Source organism: Eptesicus fuscus, chromosome 14, assembly GCF_027574615.1.
Source record: "Eptesicus fuscus isolate TK198812 chromosome 14, DD_ASM_mEF_20220401, whole genome shotgun sequence".
Classification (NCBI taxonomy): Eukaryota; Metazoa; Chordata; class Mammalia; order Chiroptera; family Vespertilionidae; genus Eptesicus; species Eptesicus fuscus.
In genome coordinates, this window is record NC_072486.1 from 46,980,623 (window position 1) to 47,004,289 (window position 23,667).

At 38.9% G+C, this 23,667-nt stretch overlaps 1 protein-coding gene across 1 annotated transcript in view; it reads left to right on the plus strand.

Annotated features, from left to right (window-relative positions):
• Window positions 1–23,667, plus strand: part of HECW1 (HECT, C2 and WW domain containing E3 ubiquitin protein ligase 1) — a 150,355-nt gene that overhangs the window by 55,268 nt on the left and 71,420 nt on the right. The window contains exons 2-3 of the mRNA XM_054726142.1: window positions 8,120–8,444; window positions 18,096–18,203. Of these exons, the coding sequence (XP_054582117.1) occupies window positions 8,156–8,444; window positions 18,096–18,203 (397 nt within the window). The 5' untranslated portion in view covers window positions 8,120–8,155. The remainder of the gene's footprint in view (window positions 1–8,119; window positions 8,445–18,095; window positions 18,204–23,667) is intronic.

Here is a 23,667-nt window from a genome sequence, read left to right on the forward strand (position 1 = left end):
TAAGAATCAGAGCATCTAAAACCTCAGTAGGTGTGCCTAATGTGATCCAAGTTGCTTATTAATTTACTTCTAAGCAAAAGAGTTTGAAATAAAAACCATTGAGAAGTCAAGTACTATTTCAGGTGCCACATTACCTTATTTTGAGAGCGCTAGCCTCCATTGCATACAGATTTATTCAACAAATATGTACTATTTAACGTATGTTACTCACTGATGTATTTATGAAATGGCTACACTGGGTCAGATGCTGTGCTGGGTGCAGGGGGACAATGGTGAGATCACAATTTCCAGGCTTTCAATCTAGTGAAGAAGAAAAGTCACTCAAGTCGTAGCCGATATGAGTATTCTGAAGGAAAAGAATGCAGCTTCTGAGCACATGTAAAGAGGGTCCTTTGAGGAAGGGATGCTTACTTGGGAACTGAAATATGAATTATAGTTAATTACGACAGGAAGATTCTCTTCCTTATTATAAAAATTGATGCCATCTGCTTTCAAGAATCTGACCTTATTATTTCATATGAATAGGTATAAAAATAAAACAAGTTAACACATGGCTTTTCTAGTGCACTTTTTAATTTTTAAAGTGTACTTCTCATTACCTTACAAATCATTTCCTATTATTAGATAGGTACATTTTTACTCTTTTCTATGAGAAATTCCTTTTCAAGTTGTTGTACCTTCTAGGTCCATGGTAGGCCATCATAAATATTTTGAGAGTATTTAAGGAGAAGGATAATGACTGGCTATTTGCTTTATCATACTACCCAAAATAGTAAATGTGAAGAGTTAGTATGTTGGTCATAAGGCTATGTGTGTGGCATAAGAGGTCTACTGAGCACTGTAAAAAGGAAGAATTAGTTTGAACCAAGTTAGAATGCAGTAGAGTAAAATATGAGCACCAACATCCTTTCTCCTGATTAATAATATCACAGTGAAATACTGGAATAATTAACAAGTGATACATTAAGCTAATGTGTACCAAGGGAGTGATTAAATAAAAGCTACTGCTCTAAAAGCACCATTTCCTACAACAGAGCCTTCCCTTTTTTATCTTCCTTCTTTGCATACGGCTTTCCTCTTTCCCCCCAGAAAAAGGAAAGAAACATATATAGATAATGTATTGCAAATAATTTGTTTGGTTCCATTTCTGCTACTTAATGCTTAATTTCAACCTGAGATCTAAACATTTTAATATAATGGATATATGAATCAGGAAACAAAAATTAAGTCCTAGCCAGCTTGGCTCAGTGGATAGAGCGTCGGCCTGTGGACTGAAGGGTCCTAGGTTCAATTCCAGTCAAGGGCACGTACCTCGGTTGCAGGTTCCCCAGCCCTGATTGGGTGCAGGGAGGCAACCAATCGATGTGTCTCTCTCACATTGATGTTTCTCTCTATCTCTCCCTCTCCCTTCTACTCTGTCTAAAAATCAATGGGAACATATCCTTGGGTGAGGATTAACAACAAAATTAACAATTTGTGTTATAATGATTATTAATAGAAAGGTATTTGCTGACTGTTTTTATTTTTTTAATTAAATCTTTATTGTTGAAAGTATTGCATATGTCCCTCCCCCCACCCACCCCCCTGCCATTGACCCTTTCAGCTCCCCCCCTTCCCTGCCCCAGGCTTTTACTACCCTATTGTCTGTGCCCATGGGTTATGCATATATGCGTACAAGTTCTTTGGTTGATTTCTTCCCACCCACCCACCCATCTCTGCCTTCCCTCTGAGATTCCACGGCCTGTTTCATACTTCTATGTCTCTGGATCTATTTTGTTCATCAGTTTATTTTGTTCATTAGGGTCCACATATGAATAAGATCATATGATACTTGTCTTTCTCTGACTGCTTATTTCACTTAGCATAATACTCTCCAGGTCCCTCTTGCTGACTGTTTTTATCATTTATTCATTCTGTTAGCTTTAACTGATTACTGTATTAAGAATGGTGGTTTCTCCTAAATGAAAAAAAAAAAAAAAAACACAAACAGATGTTTACAGAAATAGAGTAAATGTGTTAATATTCCAAAGTGAGATGTTAGTAGTTGTTCACAAAAGGGTTCTGTGATCAAGTAAGCTTGGGAAACACTAGGTTAAACAAATTGATCTGATAGCTTTGCTGCAGGATCTCTCAAAGTGTTAATATGTGACAAGGGAATTTAGAAATGCAGCATTTATACAGCTTTTTTTAGTGTATCATCTATTAACTCATGATTTCTTGTGTGTGCTGTAGGAATTGTTCATCTAATCAATTGAGAATTCTGCTTTCAGGGGAAGAATGTTAATACTAGCAGGGTAGGTTATGGCCCTAAGCAAGAGGAAAGGGGTTCAGGTCAGAGTTCTAACTCTGATAGAGTGATAGTGACAAACTTCTCATTGCAGGATGTGGAAAACCAAGACAAAGCACAATCATATAGGCCAAGCAAAGGGATTTAAAACATTTATTTATTTTACTTTTTAATATGCTTTTTTATTGATTTCAGAGAGAAAAAGGAAGAGGGAGAGATAGAAACATCAATAATAAGAGAGAATCATAGATTGGCTGCCTCCAGCATACCCCCCAATGGAGAACCCTGACTGGGAATCAAACTGTGACCTCCTGGTTCATAGGTTGACCCTCAACCACTGAGCCACACCAGCTGGGCTCATTGATCTTTTGTTGTTGTTTTGTTTGTCTCTATGTCATTTATTTCCACTGTGATCTCTACTATATCTGTCCTTCTACTTATGCAGGGCTTTTTTTATTGTTCTCCTAATTATTTTAGTTGCAAGGTTTGATGATTTATTTGAGATTTTTCTTGTTTCTTGAGGTAGGCATGTAATACTATGAACTTCCCTCTCAGAAATGCTTTTGTTGTGCCCCTTAGATTTTGGTTTGTTGTGTCTTCATTTTCATTAGTTTCCAGAAAAGTTTTGATTTCTTCCTTGATATCATTAGTAGCCCATTCATTGTTTGATAACATGCTATTTAGCCTCCTGCTAAATTCCTAATATTTTGCTGTTTATGTGATGTTTGAAAATTTTTGAGTGTTTTTAGTGTAGTTAATTTCTAATTTCATGCCATTGTGCTCAAAGAAAACGCTTGATATGATTTTAATCCTCTTTAACTGGTAGATATTTATTTTGTGTCCTAACATGTGGTCTATCTTTGACAATGTCCCATGTGCACTTGAGAAGAATGTATATGCTGCAGCTTTGGGGTGAAATGTTTTATAAATGTCAATTAAATCCATCTGATCTAGTGTGTTCTTTAAGTCACACACAAATGAATTCTTACTCCCTCGGAGGTAGGACACAATATGATCAGATGTTTTCAATGGCTGACTCACTGGATCCACTTTTTCACAGGTCAATTAAAATCTGTGCTTAATCTAACCCGAATTAGGACCCTTGATTGAAACCAATTATTGGAAAATTACGTTGCTGAAACTACTAATATTCTCAGAGAGTTTGTTTGCTTGTGTGTGTGTGTGTGTGTGTGTGTGTGTGTGTGTGTGTGTGTGTTTTAATCAGTGTCATATTGGCTATCACCAATGTAAGAGTAGATAAAAGGCACTTGAATTACTTGGTGGGATGGAGAAAATGCTGAGAGCAATTCAGTGATACCAGTTAACTTGCTACTTGACCAGAGAATGGGGAGCCACTCCTCTTTGGGGAGAGGAAAGAGTATGGTGTGACCTCTGTGAGATAAGATTTTTCTTAGAGATTAGGAAGAATTGAGAAGTTGTAAACAGATTCACTGTCTAAGAAGAAAGTGGTCCTTTATCCAGTGCCATTTAAAAATAGAACACATCCAAGGAGTCGTGAACACACAATACAATATAGAGATGCTGTATTTTAGAATGGTACACCTGAAACTTATATAATTTTATTGAACCATGTCACACCAATAGATTAAACAAACAAACAAACAAACAAATAAATAAATAAAATATTTAAAAATAGATAAATAAAAACAGGACAGTTCATCTATCTCCCATGGTTCAGATGTGAAGAGATAGTGATTAAATTGCTTCCTCCAGTAGATCAATCTATAGTGTAAACTAGCACACTTGTGCATGCCCGGAGGAGACATGGTCACAAAAGAATTGCATGTGGGGAATCAACTATCCACTTGCTGCATTCAAGAAGCATCTATTGTGATTTTTTAACAATTAAATCCATTTAGGACATGATAAATATAGTTTAATATTAGCCTTTTTCTTACATGACTTTGTATGTTCTTTTTCCTCTTCACCGTCTACTGCTAACTTATCATGTCTTTATGTATTTTATCTATTTTAATAGCCACTTTAAACTGTTATGGAAAAAGGAGGGACATAATTGAATAAAATAAATTCTGTTACAAAAGTTTTGAGGGCCTTTATCATTCTAGGAGTCATGCCAGGTCCCGGGAAATATAAAGAGCAGGGAACACTGAACTCAAGGTCTTCACAGTGATGAGCATGAACAGGTCAACTAGCCATAACAAAATAAAAATCCTTTGGGGGGACTAGAACTCCTGTGGGATCACAGAGCAGAAAGGCCCACTCTCTTAGGAAAGAATGGGAAAGGATGCCAGGAGAGCTCACAACAGAGTTGGTGGTAGCACACAATCTTGAAATACAAATCCTGCCAGCAAATCTGATTGGGGAGGATGTGGGCAAAGATGGGGCGGGGAGCTGGGGAAACGTGGTCTTCAAGGAACAACTTTGAGGCTGCCCTTCTTATTCCAGGAAAATGTCATTATTCCAGTCTAGTAAATTACTGACAAATGTCTGTCTTGACTAATATTTCCTTCTATGCCTTTGTTCTCACCACATGGCCAGTGATCACTGGTGTAATTTGACAGTTTCAGGAGATTGAATGGTTTCCAGATAATTCTGGTTAAAAAAAAAAAGTAACACAGCAGAAGTATCTTCAACAAAAGGAAAACACTCTATACGCTTTTTTGAGACTCTGACTGACACTACAAGGATAAAAATCTATCTCTCATTCTTCTCAACATCAGTGCAACAATGTCCTACTCAAGCACAAACCTTGCAAATAAAGGGAGCCCCTTGCAAAAAATAATGGGTTATAGGGCACCATTACAAATACACTGCATTGTTTAACCTTTGCAATTTACATTCTGTAAGCAAACATGGAGGGCCATGATAAAGAAGTTTACTTCAGAATGAGCTTACGTGTGAGGGCTTTGGTGACGATGTGAAGATACCCTTGGTCAGTAAGCCTGCCCTAGCCAACTGCCTGGGACCTACGTTCCAGTGAGTCTTCCTTACTAAAGCAGCACTAGCAGTATTTTAGGTTTTTATTAATTGAGCACTCTCAATGCTAAGAGCTTGACCTGCCTTATCTCATTAAATTCTGACAATAACCATTTACATATTAGGAAACTAAGGTCTAGAAAGACTGAGTAAATGGCCTAAGGAGTCACAGCTTGCAAGCTCATTGGTGCTGCACCAACTTGATTGTGGTTTGGTCTAATTCAGTGATTTTCAACCTTTTACATCTCATGGCACACGAATTACTAAATAATAATAAACTAATTAGTAATAAACTACTAAAATTTTGCAGCACACCAAAGAATATATTACATTTTTATTGATATGACAAAAAATAGGTATAATTTTGATTCATTCATACCATACTGCTATTGTTGTGTTGGATGTTGTCATTTTTTTACTTGATAATCTAAGGGAACAGAGGTCAGTGCCCCTGACCAAATAGTCAGGAATTGCATGCTTTAAGAATTCTTGTGGCACACCAGTTGAAAATTGCTGGTTTAATTCATAATTATATGTTTGGCTATGCCAATCCTAAGTAGATTTTAATCTCCATATAATATTGTAAGATGTTGTCAGTCCTGGTAAACTATGTGCAAACTGAGAAAATGGGCTCCAGCAGCAGCCTTTCTTTTTTGGAGATTTTACAAAGGACTGTGGACAAAGCATCCAGGATGGTGCTCACATTACTGAGGTCCTCTCCAAAATTCTCAGAGAGCCAGAGTGACTGTAAGGGGGGTGAGCTGTTCATACTTCCTGGGGCAGTGGTCGGCAAACTCATTAGTCCACAGAGCCAAATATCAACAGTACAACGATGGAAATTTCTTTTGAGAGCCAAATTTTTTGAACTTAAACTTCTTCTAACGCCACTTCTTCAAAATAGGCTCGCCCAGGCCGTGGTATTTTGTGGAAGAGCCACACACTCAAGGGGCCAAAGAGCCGCATGTGGCTCACGAGCCGCAGTTTGCCGACCACGGTCCTGGGGTAAAGGCTTTGCCTGTGTTCCTGAGAGAATGACTGGTTTTCAGGCAATGCCATAGTATATATGTTTTCAGAATGGCACAGTGACAAACATTTTTTATAAAAAATAAGATGTATGGCTTGGCTGGTGAGGTCACAGTTCAATTCCCAGTTGGTCAGGACACATGCCCAGATTGTAGGCTCGATCCCAGTAGGGAGTATGCAGGAGGCAGCCAATCAGTGATTTTCTCTCATCATTGATATTTCTATCTCTCCCTCTCCCTTCCTCTCTGAAGTCAATAAAAATATATTTAAAAAAAATAAAATGTATGGCACCAATAATGTGATGAGATGCTTTCTGAAGTCTGCCATTTCTGTCTATAGTAATCCCATGGTTACCACCAGTGAGACCAGAGGAATTCCTAACAAGAGACTCAAAAAAGCAGGCTACGGGGCCAGTAAGGACTCAGAATGAAGACACTGGGCTTTATCAGGTTAATTGACTTTTTTCCAAGTGCCCTGGTCTTGGAAGATGGAAAAAATACAAGCCTAAATTTCTGCTAAATAGACTTCTATAATGTAAAGAATAGACTGCTGCTGGGGTCTGATCCTCATGGCTGGTAAAACAAAAAGTCAGTCACTTGCACCTGATTGGTGTGTAAGTTACAGTCCCTGGGATCTAAAATGCCTGATTCAACCCACACCCATTTTTAGAACTTAATCTTCTTTTCTTAAAAACAAAAGTGTTATTGGTTTTAGAATAATGTGTACTTTAATTGTCAGGAACTCCCAAAAAGGGCATCTAAATCCCAATGTTAGTATACTTTGGTGAAGTTAAAATTCCCCTGCTTGTTTCAGAAATGAATCCATTGTAGTAATGTTATATGATGCTCTCTCCCCACGTTGTAAAAGCTATCTGTATCCAAAACAATCATGATACTGCTCTGAACAGCTCAGTTCATTATAAGTACTCAATATTGTAAACAATAAAAACATGTGTTTTTTTATTCTCAACAGAGGCAGTGTTTTTTAAAAAAAATTTTAATGGATTTTAGAGAGAAAGGAAGGGAGGGGGGTAAAGAGATAGAAACACCAATGAGAGAGAAACATAGATTGGCTGCCTCCTACACACCCCATACTGGGGATTGAGCCTGCAAGCCGGATTTATGCCCTGTTTAGGAATCCAACCAGTAATCTCTTTGTTCATGGGTCGACACTCAACCATTGAGCCACACTGGCCAGGCCAGAGGCAGTGTTTTTGACAATAACATTGTCTCTGAGGGATTGAGATTGGATTTTATTAAAAATGATGGTGCCTGAAGATATCGATAGAAATTTTGTAAAAATTCCAGATGGCCTGGAGATATTATGTAGAGTGAAAGAGAGTAAATGGAGGAGGAATGACCATCTCACCCAGCAGGGGCCACCTCTGATTCTAGGCTGTGTGTAAGGTCTTGAGTGCTGCAGGAATCACTAAAATGTTTAGTGATAATAACCATCATTTACTCTAACGAAGGGTAAAATTGGATCCAATCGAATTGATGCTGGAAAACTCAAGAGGTGGTACTTTGGTTGGGGCAGACATCCTTCAGGACCATTCTGCACATATGCAGGCCTTCTAATACCAAGCAGGTTGGAGGGGGCTGGGAGAAGTAGGCTCCGGCCAGTTGGAAATGCACAGCCCCTTGATGAGCTCACATTTTCATTCTTGCCTTCTCTATGTGAACCCAGAGCCACAGCATTTGTCCGGAGAAAAACGCTCTTGTGTTTCAAACCTTCCTAGGGGGCTGCTCACTCGCAGCTCCTTTCTCCCAGAATATCCTCCATTTCCTGTGAAGACAGTGACCTTGTGGCTGGGATCTTCTGCCCCTGCTGATTGTCTGCTTATCCCCACAGAATCTGTACCAGAACAGGTTTTTAGGCCTGGCCGCCATGGCATCTCCATCTAGAAACAACCAGAACAGGCGCCGCTGCAAGGAGCCACTTCGCCACAGCTACAACCCCAGCCAGTTCCACAGCATGGCCATCAGGACCGGCCCCCAGGGCACCGTCACCATCCCCCGCTCCACCAGCGACACTGACCTGGTTACCTCTGACAGCCGCTCCACGCTCATGGTCAGCAGCTCCTACTACTCCATAGGGCACTCCCAGGACCTAGTGATCCACTGGGACATAAAGGAGGAAGTGGACGCTGGAGACTGGATAGGCATGTATCTCATCGGTGAGTAGAATAGCAATTAGCCAGGCTGGCTAACAGTGTGCAGCAGATATAACATCTTAGGAATGTGGTTTGGGCACTCAGCAAGCATATTGTTCATATTTCACTCCTCTGCAGGCTTGAATATTTCAATAAACTCTGTAATTTAATTAAAACTCACAATTCACAATCAAATATGTTATGCACCAAACTCTAACACACTGAAGACCACACGCTAGCTTCTTTTGCCGTCTCTATTCCATAGAAGATCATGAGATAGCAGGGTAAAGTGTGGTTGCCCACAAACATTGTTACCACTTGCACATCTACGTGGAGCTAATTTCACTTTTGTTTTCAACAGAATCATAGGGCCTCTTTTTACCTGCTCCTTCAACATTCTTTCTGCTTTGTAATACTGCTTTCACTGTAGGCAGTGAACACAAACACCAGGGACTGAAGAACAGAATGATGACTGGAAGGAAAATGGCTGCACAGATTTGTAGTGCTGGAGAACATAAACCTCACAAATTGTGAATTATGGAAATAAAGTTTCATGAAAAACATGTTTCATCTATTTTACATGACAGAATCAGGTGTGGTGAAAATTGACGCATTTACACTACAAAGTGAAAGGGGCCACTAGAGTCAGCAAGTTCAACAGAGGCCAGGCCTTTTGCATTCAGTCTCTGCAATGAAGCACTTACACATTCAGACACACAGATTTAACATCACCAAATATCAGAGAAACTAGTGATTGTTATGAGTATTTTATAACCTAGGCTGTTTTTATGATAAAACATAGGGATTCTTATCTGTCCAGGTGTCAGAGAAATATTCTTTTGTTCTCTTAAAGGTTTTGTAACCAGTTTGGTTAGTGTAGTTACAATACACACAATGTTATAATGATTCAGGAACATAACTTTTGAGATTTTTACATAAATAGTGGTTACTAACTAAACTGAACTTCCAAACAGGTGACATTTAAATTTGCTTTAAAAATAGTTCCTGATTAAAAGTGTTTGGATAACATTGATCTAGAGCAAATATTGTAAAATAATAGCCCGTAAAGCATATTTTGTTTAGTCCATTTTGTTTTAAATTTGATTAGTTATTAACACTTAAAAAATGCAGAGATTTTCCATTAAAATTCAAATTCTAACCTTCCTTCACAAAAGCCCTCAATTAGGCAGCCTGAGCCTCTAGCTCCACGTGGCTTTAGTCAGCTGGAGTTAAGCATTAGCTTCCCCATTGAGACTGTCCTGCATCCATCTGTTTTGCTGTAGTCCCCCTTCTACCCATCCCTACTTGAATTATGAATCTTACTTGTTTAGAACCTTAGACAATTAGGTTTTTAGTCTGAATCTAGTTTTAAATCAACTCTTTATAGCTGTACCTTCCTGCAGTGGTGGATGTCAATGCCATTCATTTCTCAGTCAGGAAATAGGAGAGAAGCAATTGGGGTGATGAGGGCATTTGAGGAACATTCAACCATGGTGAGGGAATTGATGGATTTGGAGGTCAGCCCTGGATCTGGGCTAGGAGTGGAGACTTGGGGTAATCGGTACCCTGAGAGTAGATACTTATGTATTGTGTGTAGAAAGAGAGCACGAGAAAGCCACTGTCAAAGAGAGAGACAAAGGAGTAACTCAAAAAGGGGATGGAGGAGTTGGAGAGGTGGGACAAAAATTAGGAGCCCACATCATAGAAGAGAGACTTCAGAAGGAAGGGGGTCAGCACTATTAACCTGTCATGAAATTCCGTGAATGAATTAGATCTGGCATTAACATGACATTTTTACTGAGACAAAAGTAAACACAGCTCATCATCTTAATTTGACAGTTTGTTCTTTTTCTTAGTAGCTGTACATAGATAACTGTGAAGTTATTTTTTTATTAAAAATTTTTGTTAATGTTGACATTATTTCAGTCCCCTTCCCCACCCCTTTGCCCACCTCTGGATCCAGAAGCATGAATATATAGAACAGACTGGTTTGTGTCCAAGGGGCAGGGGATGGGGGTGATTGGATAAAGAAGGTAAAAGAAATAGCTAAAGAACATATATGTATAACCCATGAACACAGACAATAATGTGAAGCTATTTAATGCAAAATGACAACACTTTTGGTGGCATAGCAATTCAAAAATAATTTCTCAACCCAAAATTATCTGTGAATCATAAAAATACATAATTTGTAGGTCCTTAGTAATTCATATGCCAAATTTTACATTCCAATATTAAACTAATATTTAATATATTAAAAAAATCTCCTAGGATCATCAATTTTTAAAAGCAGTCATTTCCTTGACTCTGTTAAGTCCTTATTAAAATGACTTAGCACCCTGACCAATGTGGCTCAGTTGGTTGGAGCATAGACCCATACACCTAAAGGTTGCAGGTTCCTGGTCAGGGCACATACCTAGGTGGCAGATTCAGTCCCCAGTTGGGGTGCATATGAGAGGCAACCAATTGGTGCCTCTCTCTCTCTCTCTCTCTCTCTCTCTCTCTCTCTCTCTCTCTCCCTCTTCTTTTCTCAAAAAAAAAAAAAAATCAATGAACATATCCTTGGCTGAGGATTTTAAAAAATGACTTAACAAGGGGGAGGATCTAAAATGACAGGGGAATAGGGGGACATTACTCATCTCCTTCCAGGACCAATCTGGAATTACAACTAAAATATAGAGAGTGCAACCTAATAACTAACTGAATACTAGCTGAAGAGAAATCTTATAATCAAGAATTTACAGAAGAAGCCACATCAAGACTGGTAGGAAGGGCAGAATGCAAAAATGGCTGGCCCTACTCCCCACAAGAAGTGGCTAAGATTCCAGAAGGATATCTCAGCTGTGGGGTGGGGGAGTCCCCCTTAGAAGCATGGGGTCTCAAACCCAAGCCAACTCCCAAGCTTAGAGCACAGAGCTTGAAAGGGATGCCTATTTAACACTTGGCTATGAAAATCAGCAGAAATTCTGTCTGCTAGGGACAGACAGGAATCTGCTAGAGACACAAGCACACTCAGTCAATACACAAAATCTTGTTCACTCACCCTGGGCTCCAGCAGAGGGAGGGCAGAGTGGACTAGAGTCAGTGAGGAGAGACTGGGATTTGTGTCTCTGGGGAGAGAGCTGAAGTGACAGCTGCCATGATAGCTATAGTGAGTCTTGCTCCCACATCATAGATGTCATATTTCTTGGGTGGAGCACTCCCCTCCATATAGGCATCAGCCTGGGAGAAATTAATAGCCCTATCTTCTGGACACCCTCTCACCCCACTCTGTGGAGCTCACACACTGCTGAGTAGTCAGCTGCCTGAGCCAGGGTGTAGAAGTCTGGGAAGACTCAGGGGGTGTCGGTGACTGAGTTGAGTGGCTTTAGGGTGGAGGCCATTCCCCACTTTTCTGTGAACATACTGGCACCTCCCTCTCAAAACAGATCCACTAGACCCACACTCCAGACTCTTGGTGGCTCCTCCCTTCTAAGCTCTGGGCAGATTCTGGGACAGACTGAGTTGTGTGGCTCTGGGATGGGTACACCCCTCCCACCATCCCTCAAGAGTGACTGGCACCTCCCCTTCATGGGAAATCCACTAGCCCCATTCTCCAAATTCTTGGTGGTCCTGCCCTGCTGAGATTAGGCTCCTGGCAGAATCTGGGACAAACTCAGGTGTGTGGATCTAGGACGGGGCCCATTTTCCCCTTGCATGCCTGAGTGGTGCACAGCCCTCTCTTCACACAGCTTAATCTTGGTTTGTTTGGGTCTGATAAACCCTGCTGGCCTCACCCTAACAACTCTCTGAGATACTGCCTACCACAAAGGTGTGTGAGCACCCAGAAGGTGACAGCTAGACTCAGGAACATTTGCTGAGTGGCCTCATACCCAGCACTGTCACTGAGTTTGAACTTCTGTCAATTTGATGAACACCACTCACCCCTGTCTGATGACTCACTGCGTCACCACCTCATGCAACTCAAGTACCACCCAGAAGCTCTTTCAGTGACTGTGTCTAACAGGCAACTGACAGGTGAAGGCAGTTGGAGAAGGATTTCCAGGTGCCTTGAGACTTTTGGTGGCCTGTCTCCAGGCCTGGTACTGGTAAAAGCCAGCCTTGATGCACAGCTCGATCCTTCCCATGCATACTCAGGCCAGCAGAGGCAGCCACAAACTGTGGATTACTTTGCAGCTCCAAGCAGGTTGCTCAGGAGCAGTCACAGGGCATACCTGCCATTGACCTGCACCAGAGTCTCTCCCAAGAGGCACAAAACCATCACAACAAGTAGCCAGCTTCAGACAACATCAGAGCAGGATCCAATAAATTTCACAAGTAGTATATCCAAAGGGATATCTCAGCAGGCACCACACCCTGCTGAGGCAAATTTTGCTTTGTGTGGTCAATACCTCCACAGCAGCTCATACACTGTGGTACAAGATGATCCTCACAGTCAGACAATCTGAGTGTCAACTCCACACACAAACAGGCCAATAGTAATTAGGACTCAATTACAATAGGAGGGCTTACATAATTCACACAAGGGGCAGCCCTGGAGCACCCAGCTCGGGTAATCAAGGAGACTGTACCACGAGGTCCCACAGGACACATACTACATATGACACACTATCAAGACTGAGAGTCAGAGCAGATCTACCTAGTACATAGAAACAAACACAAAAAGGCAGCCAAAATGGAGAGACAAAAAACAAAACAAAACATGCCTCAAGTGAAAGAACAAGAGAAAAAGAGTTAATGAAATGAAAGCAAGCAATTTATCAGATATAGGTTGTTTTTTTAAAATGGGTATAAGATCACTCAAGGAACTTAGTGGTAACTACAACAGCATGAAAAAGACATAGGAGCCATAAAAAAGAACTAGTCAGAAATGAGGAATACAATATCTGAAATGAAGAATACACCAGAAGGAATAAAGAGTTTGTTGTATGAAGCAGAGGATCAAATCAGCAATTTGGAATACAGGTAGCAGAAAACACTGAATCAGAGCAGCAAAAAGAAAAAAGAATTTTAATGAGGATAATTTAAAGAACTGTTGGGACAGCATTCACATAACAACATCATAGAGATACCAGAGGAGAAAAGAGAGAGCAAGGGATCAAGAACCTATTTGAAGAAATAATAACTGAAAACTTTCCTAACTTGGTGAAGGAAAATTGCACACTAGCAGGAAGCACAGAGAGTCCTAAACAAGATGAATGGAAAGAGGCTTACACCAAGACATATCATAATTAAAATGCCAAAGGTTAAAGACAGAGAATCTTAAAAGCAGCAATACAAAAGCAATTAGTTACCTATATAGGAGTTCCCATAACACTATCAGCTCATTTCTCAACAGAAACATTTAGACAAGAGGCTTGGCATGAAATATTTGAAGTGTTGAAAAGCAAGGGCCTACAACTAAAACTAATCTCCCCAGAAAGGCTATCACTTAAAATTTAAAAAGAAATAAGAAGCTTCCCAGACAAGAAAAAGCTAAAGGAGATTATTACCACAAAACCAGTATTACAGTGGTTTGGAGCTCCATAGAATGGGCCAAGAGGGAGTCCAGAAGGTAGGGCTATTAATTTCCCCCAGGCTGGTGCTTATATGGAGTGGAGTGCTCCACCCAAAAAAATATGGCATCTATGATGTGGGAGTAAGACAAAATGTTAAAGGATTTCATTGATGAAGAAGGAGAAGGAGGAGGACAAGAAGGAGAAGAAGGAGAAGGAAGAGGAGGAGGAGGAAGAGGAGAAAAAGGAGGAGGAGGAGGAGGAGGAGAAGAAGAAGAAGAAGAAGAAGAAGAAGAAGAAGAAGAAGAAGAACAAGAACAAGAAGAACAAGAAGAAGAAGACGAAGAAGAAGAAGAAAATAGTTATAAAGAATAAAATGGCAATAAAGAAATACTTATCAATAATCATTTTAATGTAAATGGCTTATATGTGCCAATCAAAAAACATGGGGTAGCTTAATGGATAAGGAAAGACCCACATATATATATGCTTTTTACAAGAGACCAACCTCAGAACAAAAGATTCACACACAAAAAAAAAGTAAAAGGATGGAAAAAGATATTTTATACAAAAGGAAAGGATTAAAAACTGGAATACCAATAATTATATCAGAAAAATAGACTTTAAAACAAAGGCTATGTAATTAGAGAAGAAGAAGGACACTGCATAATGATAAAGGGAGCAACCCAACAAGAGGATATAACTCTAGTAAACATGTATGCACCCAACATAGGAGCACCTAAATATACAAAGCAAATCTTGATGGACATAAAGAGAGAGACTGACAGTAGTACAATCATATTAGGTGATTTTAACACCTGTTGACTTCAATGGATAGATCTTCCAGACAGAAAATTAACAAGAGCAACCTTAAATTCCACACTAGATCAAATGGGTTTAATTTATATCTTCAGAGCATTTCACCCCAAAGCAGCAGAACATACATGCTTTTCAAGTGCACATGGAACATTTTCTATGATGGATCACATGTTAGGACTCAAAAAAAGTCTTAATAAATTGAAGAAGATTGAAATCATATCAAGCATCTTCTCTGACCATAAGCGTAAGAAACTAGAAATCAATCACAAGAGAAAAACAACACTAAAAAATGCACAAAACTGGAGACTACATAACATGTTACTAAACAATGAATGGGTTAACTCTGAGATCAAGAAAGAAATAAAAATGTACCTTGAAACAAATGAAAATGAGAACCAACCCTAAAACTATTGGTCACAGCAAAAGCAGTCCTAAGAGGAAAATTTATAGCATTATGGTCCTACCTCAAGAAACAAATTTAAAAAAAATCTCAAGTAAACAATCTAACTGTACACTAAAGGAACTGGAAAAAGAGAAACAACAAAGGCCAAAGTGAGTAGAAGGAGGAAATAATAAAGACCAGCATGATGAAGGCCTGGGGTGTAGGGGAGAAGACTGAATATGATGTTGGCTGTGGTTTTTTATTTATGGCCTTTATTACATTGAGGTATGATCTCTCTATTCCCGCTTTGTTGACATTTTTTTATCAAAAATGGCTACTGGATTTTGTTGAATGCTTTTTCTGCATCTATTGATATGATCATATGATTTTTATCTTTCATTTTGTTTATGTGATATATCACATTAATCGATTTGCAAATATTAAACCACCTTTGCATCCCTGGGGTAAATCCAACTTGGTCTTGGCGAATAAAATTTCTAATATATTGTTGGATCCTATTTGCTTATATTTTGTTGAGGATCTTGCCATGTATTTTCAAGGAATATTGGCATGTACTTGCTTTCTTTGTAGTGTCTTTATCTGGTTTTGGAATTAGGATAATGCTGGCCTCATAAAAAAGAGCTTGGAAGTCTTCCCTCCTCTTGAGTTTTTTTGAATAGCTTGTGGAGGATTGGTGTTAGTTCTTCTTTGAGTATTTGGTAAAACTTCCCTGTGAAGCTATCTAGTCCACAACTTATGTCTGCCGGAAATTTTTGATCACTGCTTCAATTTTATTAGTTGTTATTGGTCTATTTGGGTTTTCTTTTAAAAAAATATATTTTATTGACTTTTTACAGAGAGGGATAGAGAGTTAGAAACATCGATGAGAGAGAAACATTGATCAGCTGCCTCCTGCACACTCCCCCCTGGGTATGTGCCCGCAACCAAGATACATGCCCCTGATCAGAATCAAACCCTGGACCCTTGAGTCCGCAGGCTGACGCTCTATTCACTGAGCCAAACCAGTTAGGGCTACTCAGGTTTTCTGATTCTTCCTGATTGGGTTTTGGAAGAGTGTATGTTCCTATGAATTTGTCCATTTTGCCCAGGTTGTCCAATTTGTTGTTTGTAATATTTTCTTACAATTCTTTGTATTTCTGTGGTATCAGTTGTTACTTCACCTCTTTTGTTTCTGATGTTATTTATTTGTGTCCTCTTTCTTTGTCTGTTGATAAATCTGCCAAGCGGTTCATCATTCTTGTTTATCTTTTCAAAGAACCAGCTCTTGGTTTCATTGATCTTTTGTATTGTTGTTTTTTTTTTAATCTCTATGTCATTTATTTCTGCTCTGATATTTATTATAACCTTCCTTCTACCTACTCTGGGCTTTTTCTCTTGCTCTTGTAATTCTTTTAGTTATAGGGTTAGATAGTTTATTAGAGATTTTTCTTGTTTCTTGAGGTAGGCCTGTAATGCTATGAATTTCCCTCTCATGACTGCTGTAATCCATAGATTTGGGGTTGTTTTGTGTTCATTTTTATTTGTTCCCAGGAAGTTTTTAATTTCTTCCTTGATCTCATTGGTAACCCATTCATTGTTTAATAATGTGCTATTTAGCCTCCATGTGTTTGAAAGATTTTGAGTGTTTTTAGTGTAGATGATTTCTAGTTTCATGCCATTATGAGCTTAAAAGATGTCTGATATTATTTCAATCTTCTTGAACTTGTAGAGACTTACTTTGTATTCTAACATGTGGTCTATTTTTGAGAATGTTCCATGTGAACTTGAAAAGAATCTATATTATGCATCTTTTGGGTGAAATGTTCTGTAAATATCAATTCAATCCATCTGATGTACTGTGTCATTTAGAGTCAATGTTTTCTTGTTGGTTTTTCATCTGGAAGATGTATCCAGTGATGTCTATTGAGTGTTAATGTCCCCAACTATGACTGTATTGCTGTCAATCTCTCTCATAAAGTACTCCAAGAGCTTTTTTATATATTTAAGTGCTCCTATATTTGGTGCTTATATTTTTTAAGCATTATATACTCTTATTATATCAATCCCTTTAGTATTATGTAGTGGCCTTCTTTGTCTCTTGTTATGGCCTTTGCATTGAAGTCTATTTTGTCAGATCTAAATATTGCTACCCTTGCATTTTTTCATTTCCATTTGCATGGAAAATTTTTTCCATCCCTTTACTTTTATCAGGTGTGGGTCTTTTGTTCTGAAGTGGCTCTATTGTAGACAATATATATTGGGTCATGTTTTCTTATCCATTCAGCTACCCTATTCTTTTGATTGGAGCATTCAATCCATTTACATTTAAGGCTATTATTGTTAGGTACTTATTTATTGCCATGGTGCTCCAGGCTAGGGAGCCAGGCATAGGGTTGAAACACCACGTTCATAAGGGGGGACGTTTGCAGCTGTAACCTCTCCAACCTTCCTACCATTTTTGAGGTGGCTTCTGTAAATCCTTGGTTATAAGACTTACGTTCAGCTAATCTTCAGTTAGTTATTCAGGTTAATTGTTCTATAATTTAGTTGTATTTCCACTTCAAACCTGGGAGGAGATGAGTGAAACTTCCACCTACTCTACTGCCATCTTTTTCCCACCTAGGAGGAAGATTTCCACACTGAGATTTCATGCATATAAGAGTTTTCAAAAGTAAAATAAACTACCATAAAAGCAATTATATTTTGTTTTTGTAGTTGTTCAAGAACCAGCCAGCTAGATGAAAATTTACCAAGAGTATTGTGAAATGAGAAGAGATTTCTACATTAAAAAGGGGTTTGTCCAGAGGTTACCTCTGGATACTGTTTCTGTGATTCTCTGTGAGTTCTCTGATTCTATGATTCCAGATGCTTTTTTCTCCATTGTTCTAGAGATGGCATTAATACCTTTGCTCTTTTATTCCCATATATATGCTATTGGCTGATATGTTTCTCTACTCTCTTTCTTTCTTGGGAATATAGATGAGGTATTGTCAGAAAACTTTCTGGACTATAAGAACCGTGGAGTCAATGGTTCTCATCGGGGCCAAATCATCTGGAAGATTGATGCCAGCTCTTACTTTGTGGAACGTGAGTACTTTTCCCATTCCTGTTGTCCAGGATGAAGCAGAATTCAACTGCTTTGTTCTTTGTACTGTTGTATTGCCTGCACTTAGAAAGATGCCATGTGAAAGGGAGACATAAATTTGATGAGATGCTTAAAAATAGTGAGTAATGTAAAACAGTTGGGTAACACCCATACAAAATAACCCAGAGGGCCACTCCTTTAATTTCAAGGAAAATTTTTGTTCAGATTCATTCATCAGCCTCTGGACTCAGGACCTTATGGCTCACATCCCTTAATTTTTGCTCCATGACTCCTCTAGCTGCGCTTTAACTTTGTGATAGTTGCCCCTTCTGTATCCTCTCATCCAGTTTTGGCTTTGCTTGACCCAACTCTTCAGTGCTCCTTGCTGCCAACCTGTTTCTTTGATTTCTGATTTACTGACATTTCTGAATGTGTAAACTTGTCATCATGTATCTTATTTTCTAAAATTTCCTGTTTTCTTTGAAAATAAATCATGTTCACAGTTATGGAAGGATGTTTTTCATAGGATCCCATACTGGTATATTTCCCATTGCATGAGGGACTACCTATATGGGTCTTGTGTTTGCCAGATAAAGTAATGCACAGATTACCTTTAATCTACAACTCCTTTCCCCTATTTGGATAATGAGAGTGCTAACTATACAAATCCATTCATGAATTATCTTGTTCATAGTTGGTATTCATTCCCTATAACACTTCTGAAGGAAATGAATGGTTTATTCTTCCAACTGCCCAGTGCTCAGAGGAAATGGTACATGGCCAGGAATCTAAAGTTACCTGTTATCATTTGATTGTGGTTCAAGATATGCTACATCCTCTAGCATGCTTTGCTTCCATTTATATTTACTCTTATTTTCACTCATTCACTCAATGAACATTTTGTGAGACCTGTTATATTCTAAAGAGTATAGATTTGATGATAAAAGGCCTGTGTCTGCCCTCTAGAAACTTATGGTGTCTCTGCTTCTAGAAAGGACACAATCCCTCCCCACTTTTTTGCATTTGCACATGCAGAAAGAGGTAGACTGTCAAGAGACTTGATACTATCAGATGTAGAGAGGACATGATTTTATGGGATATGGTTGCTGGCCCTGGATTTTGAGTTAGACATAATGAAATTCCCAGTAAGGTATTTCCTTTTATTAATACTTACCTCCCTGACTCTAGTTTTTCTCCTCTCTAGTTCATCTTGCACACTGGTACCAGATAAATGCCTTTAACCCAATTCTACTACCATCTGCCCAGAAGCCTCATGGCTCTGCTTTCTTATTGCATAGCTGAAACTTCTCTGCCTAGCTGCCAAGCCCCAAGAAAATGCACCCTCCTCCCTCAACCCTACTTCTATATGTTTTAATAATATCAGTATCTTCCCCTAGTCCACAGATAGCATCATTGATTACAAAGAAGGTTGGTGGATTTGATTTTGGGATAAAGATAGGCCTCAGCTAATGGTACCCAATAGGGATTCCCAAATGCCAGTAAGAGCAAAAAGGGTAAAAACTTCATTAGCCATGAATATTAGACATAATAGTTGACTATATGCCCCAGTCTACATTCAAAGTTTAGTGGAAGAATCCTTCCTTATTACATACCTATTTTTCTTTTGTGGGGAGTTTTAACTAATTGAGAGAAATAGACACAATTTAGGGTTAAAATACAGTATCAGTGCAAAATGGTGCAAGCATGAGCAAAACTTTCAACTTTTTATCTTTCTAGAGCAAGGAAATAAATATAAAGGATAATATTAGCTCTCATGACTGTTTCTTCATTCTGCATGTGTCAATGTGTAAAAGGTGAATTTGTATATAAGTTAATCTATCAATAGTGCTATTCTTTTCAAGGCAGTTTTTACAAGGTTTCTGTGACGTACAGAACATTTTCTTTATATTCATCTCAAATAACAAATCATTTAAAATAATTGTCTTCACCAGCAGTATGAAGATACACCTTAAATATCATTAGAAAAATGTAATATAAAATAAGCTCTGTAAAATATATAAAATATTGTCATAATTGGGTGAATATATACAAACTTGTTACGTAGCAATATCCTATAATAAACAAATGGCTTGCAAATTCATATTCAACATAACTAAAAGTTCAGCACAGCACTTTAGAAAAATGACATTTTAAAAATGTTTTGTGGCAACCTTGAGAAGATCCCACTCCACAATTTATATATATACCAGTTGGACTAGCAATATCTCAGTGTTTTAGAAAAATGGGTGATAGTGAAATTGAAAAGGTGGATATTTATATTTGCAAATACATCAAATGAGTGATCAATATACCAAGAATGTATTATTCTGTACAAATATAATTTTGTCAATAAATGTACCAACAAAAAGCATAATTGAACTTTCAAATAATTAAAATATTAACTCAGGACACACATATATATAAATCAAACAATTTAAAATGCGATAATGAATCACATCTTTAGGTGTCTGGATGCATTAAACGCGTATATATATTCTGCCTGCCAAGGCTCTCACATTCCAGTAGGGGAGACAAGCATGTATTTCTTATTGTGTTCTCTGTCAATGAAGAGGAGCACTCAACCCAGCTTTGGGCCACAGAATTGATCACCATTCACGGATCAGAGGAGCTATAGGCAGACTTGGCCAGTGAGAAACAAGGATTGGTATTGGGGGCAAGGTGGTAGAGAGGTCATTCTAGGCAAAGAACAGCACCTGCAAAGGCAGGAGAGCAAGAGAGGAGGGGTGGCCATGCAAAGAGTTGAGGATGCAAAGAGTTGAAGATGGAATCTGAGGAGGGTGAGGGGGAAGAGAGACCATCTAGTGTGAAGGATTAAGGATGGTGACAAATTCCTTGACATTCTTCTCAATGAGAGGTGGAGTCCATGTCCCCTCCTTGGGCCTGGGTAGGCTCTGTGACCTTGTGCTGATTTCATGCTGAAGTGATGCTGTTCCAGCTTCTAGGTCGAGGCCTTAACAGACTGGTAGTATCTACTTCATACCCCTTTGGACACACACTCTTAGAGCCCCGAGACAGCTGTGCTGTGAGAAGCCCAAAATGGCCACAGGAGAGGCTGCATGGAAAGAGCATGCAGCCAGCCCAGCTGCCCACAACCATTCCCACCCAGGAGACAGCAGAGGTCCAGCCCAGATGCAATCCATCACAGCAGCATGGGAGACTGCAAGGGAGAGCTGCCAAGTTGAGCCCAGTCACTTCAAATAATTTTGAGAGATAATAATACAGTTCTAGTGTAAGCTGTTCAATTTTTGGTCTGATTGTTATGCAGCAATAGTTACATAACATCAGGGAAACCAAAAGAGCAGGATTATAGCAGTCAGGGAGGAGAAACTATAAAAGGGGACATCATCCGCATGACCTACTGAGTGCCAACAGAGGTATCTTGGAAGACAGTCTAGAATGTATCCTCAGAGAGTTGTCACATGGGGATTATGGTGATGTTTATAAAAATACGAGTCAACAAGCGGATAAGAAAGACTGCAAGGTGAGCAGTTCCCTCCAGCTTGCTCAGACTGATCCTGATTTGGGCTCCGAGCCTGGTTTTGGTAAATCTGCATTGACAGAGAAGAGGCAAAATGTACAAAGCACTCCTCCAGGCAGAGTGTCTGTGAGAGCGGCTCTGAGGTGGCAGCTTGAGAAATTGAATCAAGATGGGCTTGAACATGTGGACAGACTGCATGAAAGGCGCCATCAAATTGGGGTTCTCATTTATTTAGCACTTACTTGTGTTCAACTTCTTGGCAACACTCTTACGTCCTTTTTTTTTTTTTTTAAATATATTTTATTGATTTTTTACAGAGAGGAAGAGAGAGGGATAGAGAGTCAGAAACATCGATCAGCTGCCTCCTGCACACCCCCTACTGGGGATGTGCCCGCAACCAAGGTACATGCCCTTGACCGGAATCGAACCCGGGACCCTTGAGTCCGCAGGCCGACGCTCTATCCACTGAGCCAAACCGGTCTCGGCTCTTACGTCCCTTTATTTTATGCTGACAAGAGCACCGTGAGATGGGTGACATCACCATCGTATTTGAGGAAAAAGCTTAGTCTCTGAGAGACGTGACAGCTTGTGTAGTAGGTAATGGAGCTGGATTTATTTTCCCAGGCTTGTTTGTTTATGCACATCAACCTGAGGGAAGAGCCTATGGGGATGTTGAAGCGGTGGGACATAGAGGGACATTTGATTATTTGAGGCCCATAAGGATACAGAGAATAGTTAATGACACCAGCCTTTCCAAGAAGCCCTCTATAGACTGGATGATTGGAAGTGTGAGTGGAGCAGGATAGGGATGGAGAGATGGAAGGAAGAAATGTGTGCTGACCACACTGCAGGACCCCTTTTCTTAACAAGAGGGAAACAATACTTTCAGGCATTACATTTAAGTTTTTAATCCATTTTAGTTTATTTTTGTATATGGTGTAAGAGAGTGGTTCAGTTTCATTTTCTTTGCATGTATCTGTTCAATTTTCCCAACACCACTTGTTAGACATTGTTTTTACTCCAGTGTATATTCTTACCTCCTTTGTCATAGATCAGTTTACCGTATAAGCAAGGGTTTATTTCTGGGCTTTCTATCCTGTTCCATTGATCTGTGTGTCTGGATTTTGTTGTTGTTGCTGTTGCTATTTTTCTCCTGGTACCATACTGTTTTGATTATTATAGCTTTGTAGTATAGTTTGAGATCAGGGAACATGATACCTCCAACTTTGTTCTTCTTTTTCAAGATTGCTTTGGCTATTGGGTTGTTGTTGTTTTTTGTGGTTTCATACAAATTTTAGTATTATTTGTTCTAGTTCTGAAAAGTATGACATTGGTATTTTGATAGAAATTGCACTGAACCTGTTCATTGCTTTAAGTAGTATGGTCATTTGAATAATATTAATACTTCCTATCTGTGAGCACAGTATATCTTACCATTTAACTGTGTCCTTTTCAATTTATTTCTTCAGTCTCTTATAGGTTGCAGGTAGAGTTTTGGTTAAGTTTACGCCTAGTTATTTTATCCTTTTTTATGCATTTATGAATGGGATTTTTTTTTTTCATTTCTCCTGATTTTTCATTATTAGTGCATGACAAGTTTCTGTGTATTAATTTTGTATTCTGCTACTTTACTGAATTTTTGAATTAATTCTATCAACTTTTGTTGGATCCTTTACAGTTTTTCATATATAGTATCATGTTATCTGTGAATAGTGACAGTTTACTTCTTCCTTTCCTATTTGGATGCCTGTATTTCTTTTTCTTATCTGATTGCTGTGACTAAGACTTCCAGTGCTATGTTGGATAACAGTGGTGAAAGTAGGCATCCTTGTCTTGTTCCTAATATTTGAAGAAAACCTTTCAGCTTTTTATTATTGAGTATGATGTTAACTTGTCATATATAGCCTTTATCAAGTTGTGATATGATCCTTCTATACCCACTTTGTTGATAGTCTTTTTATCATAAA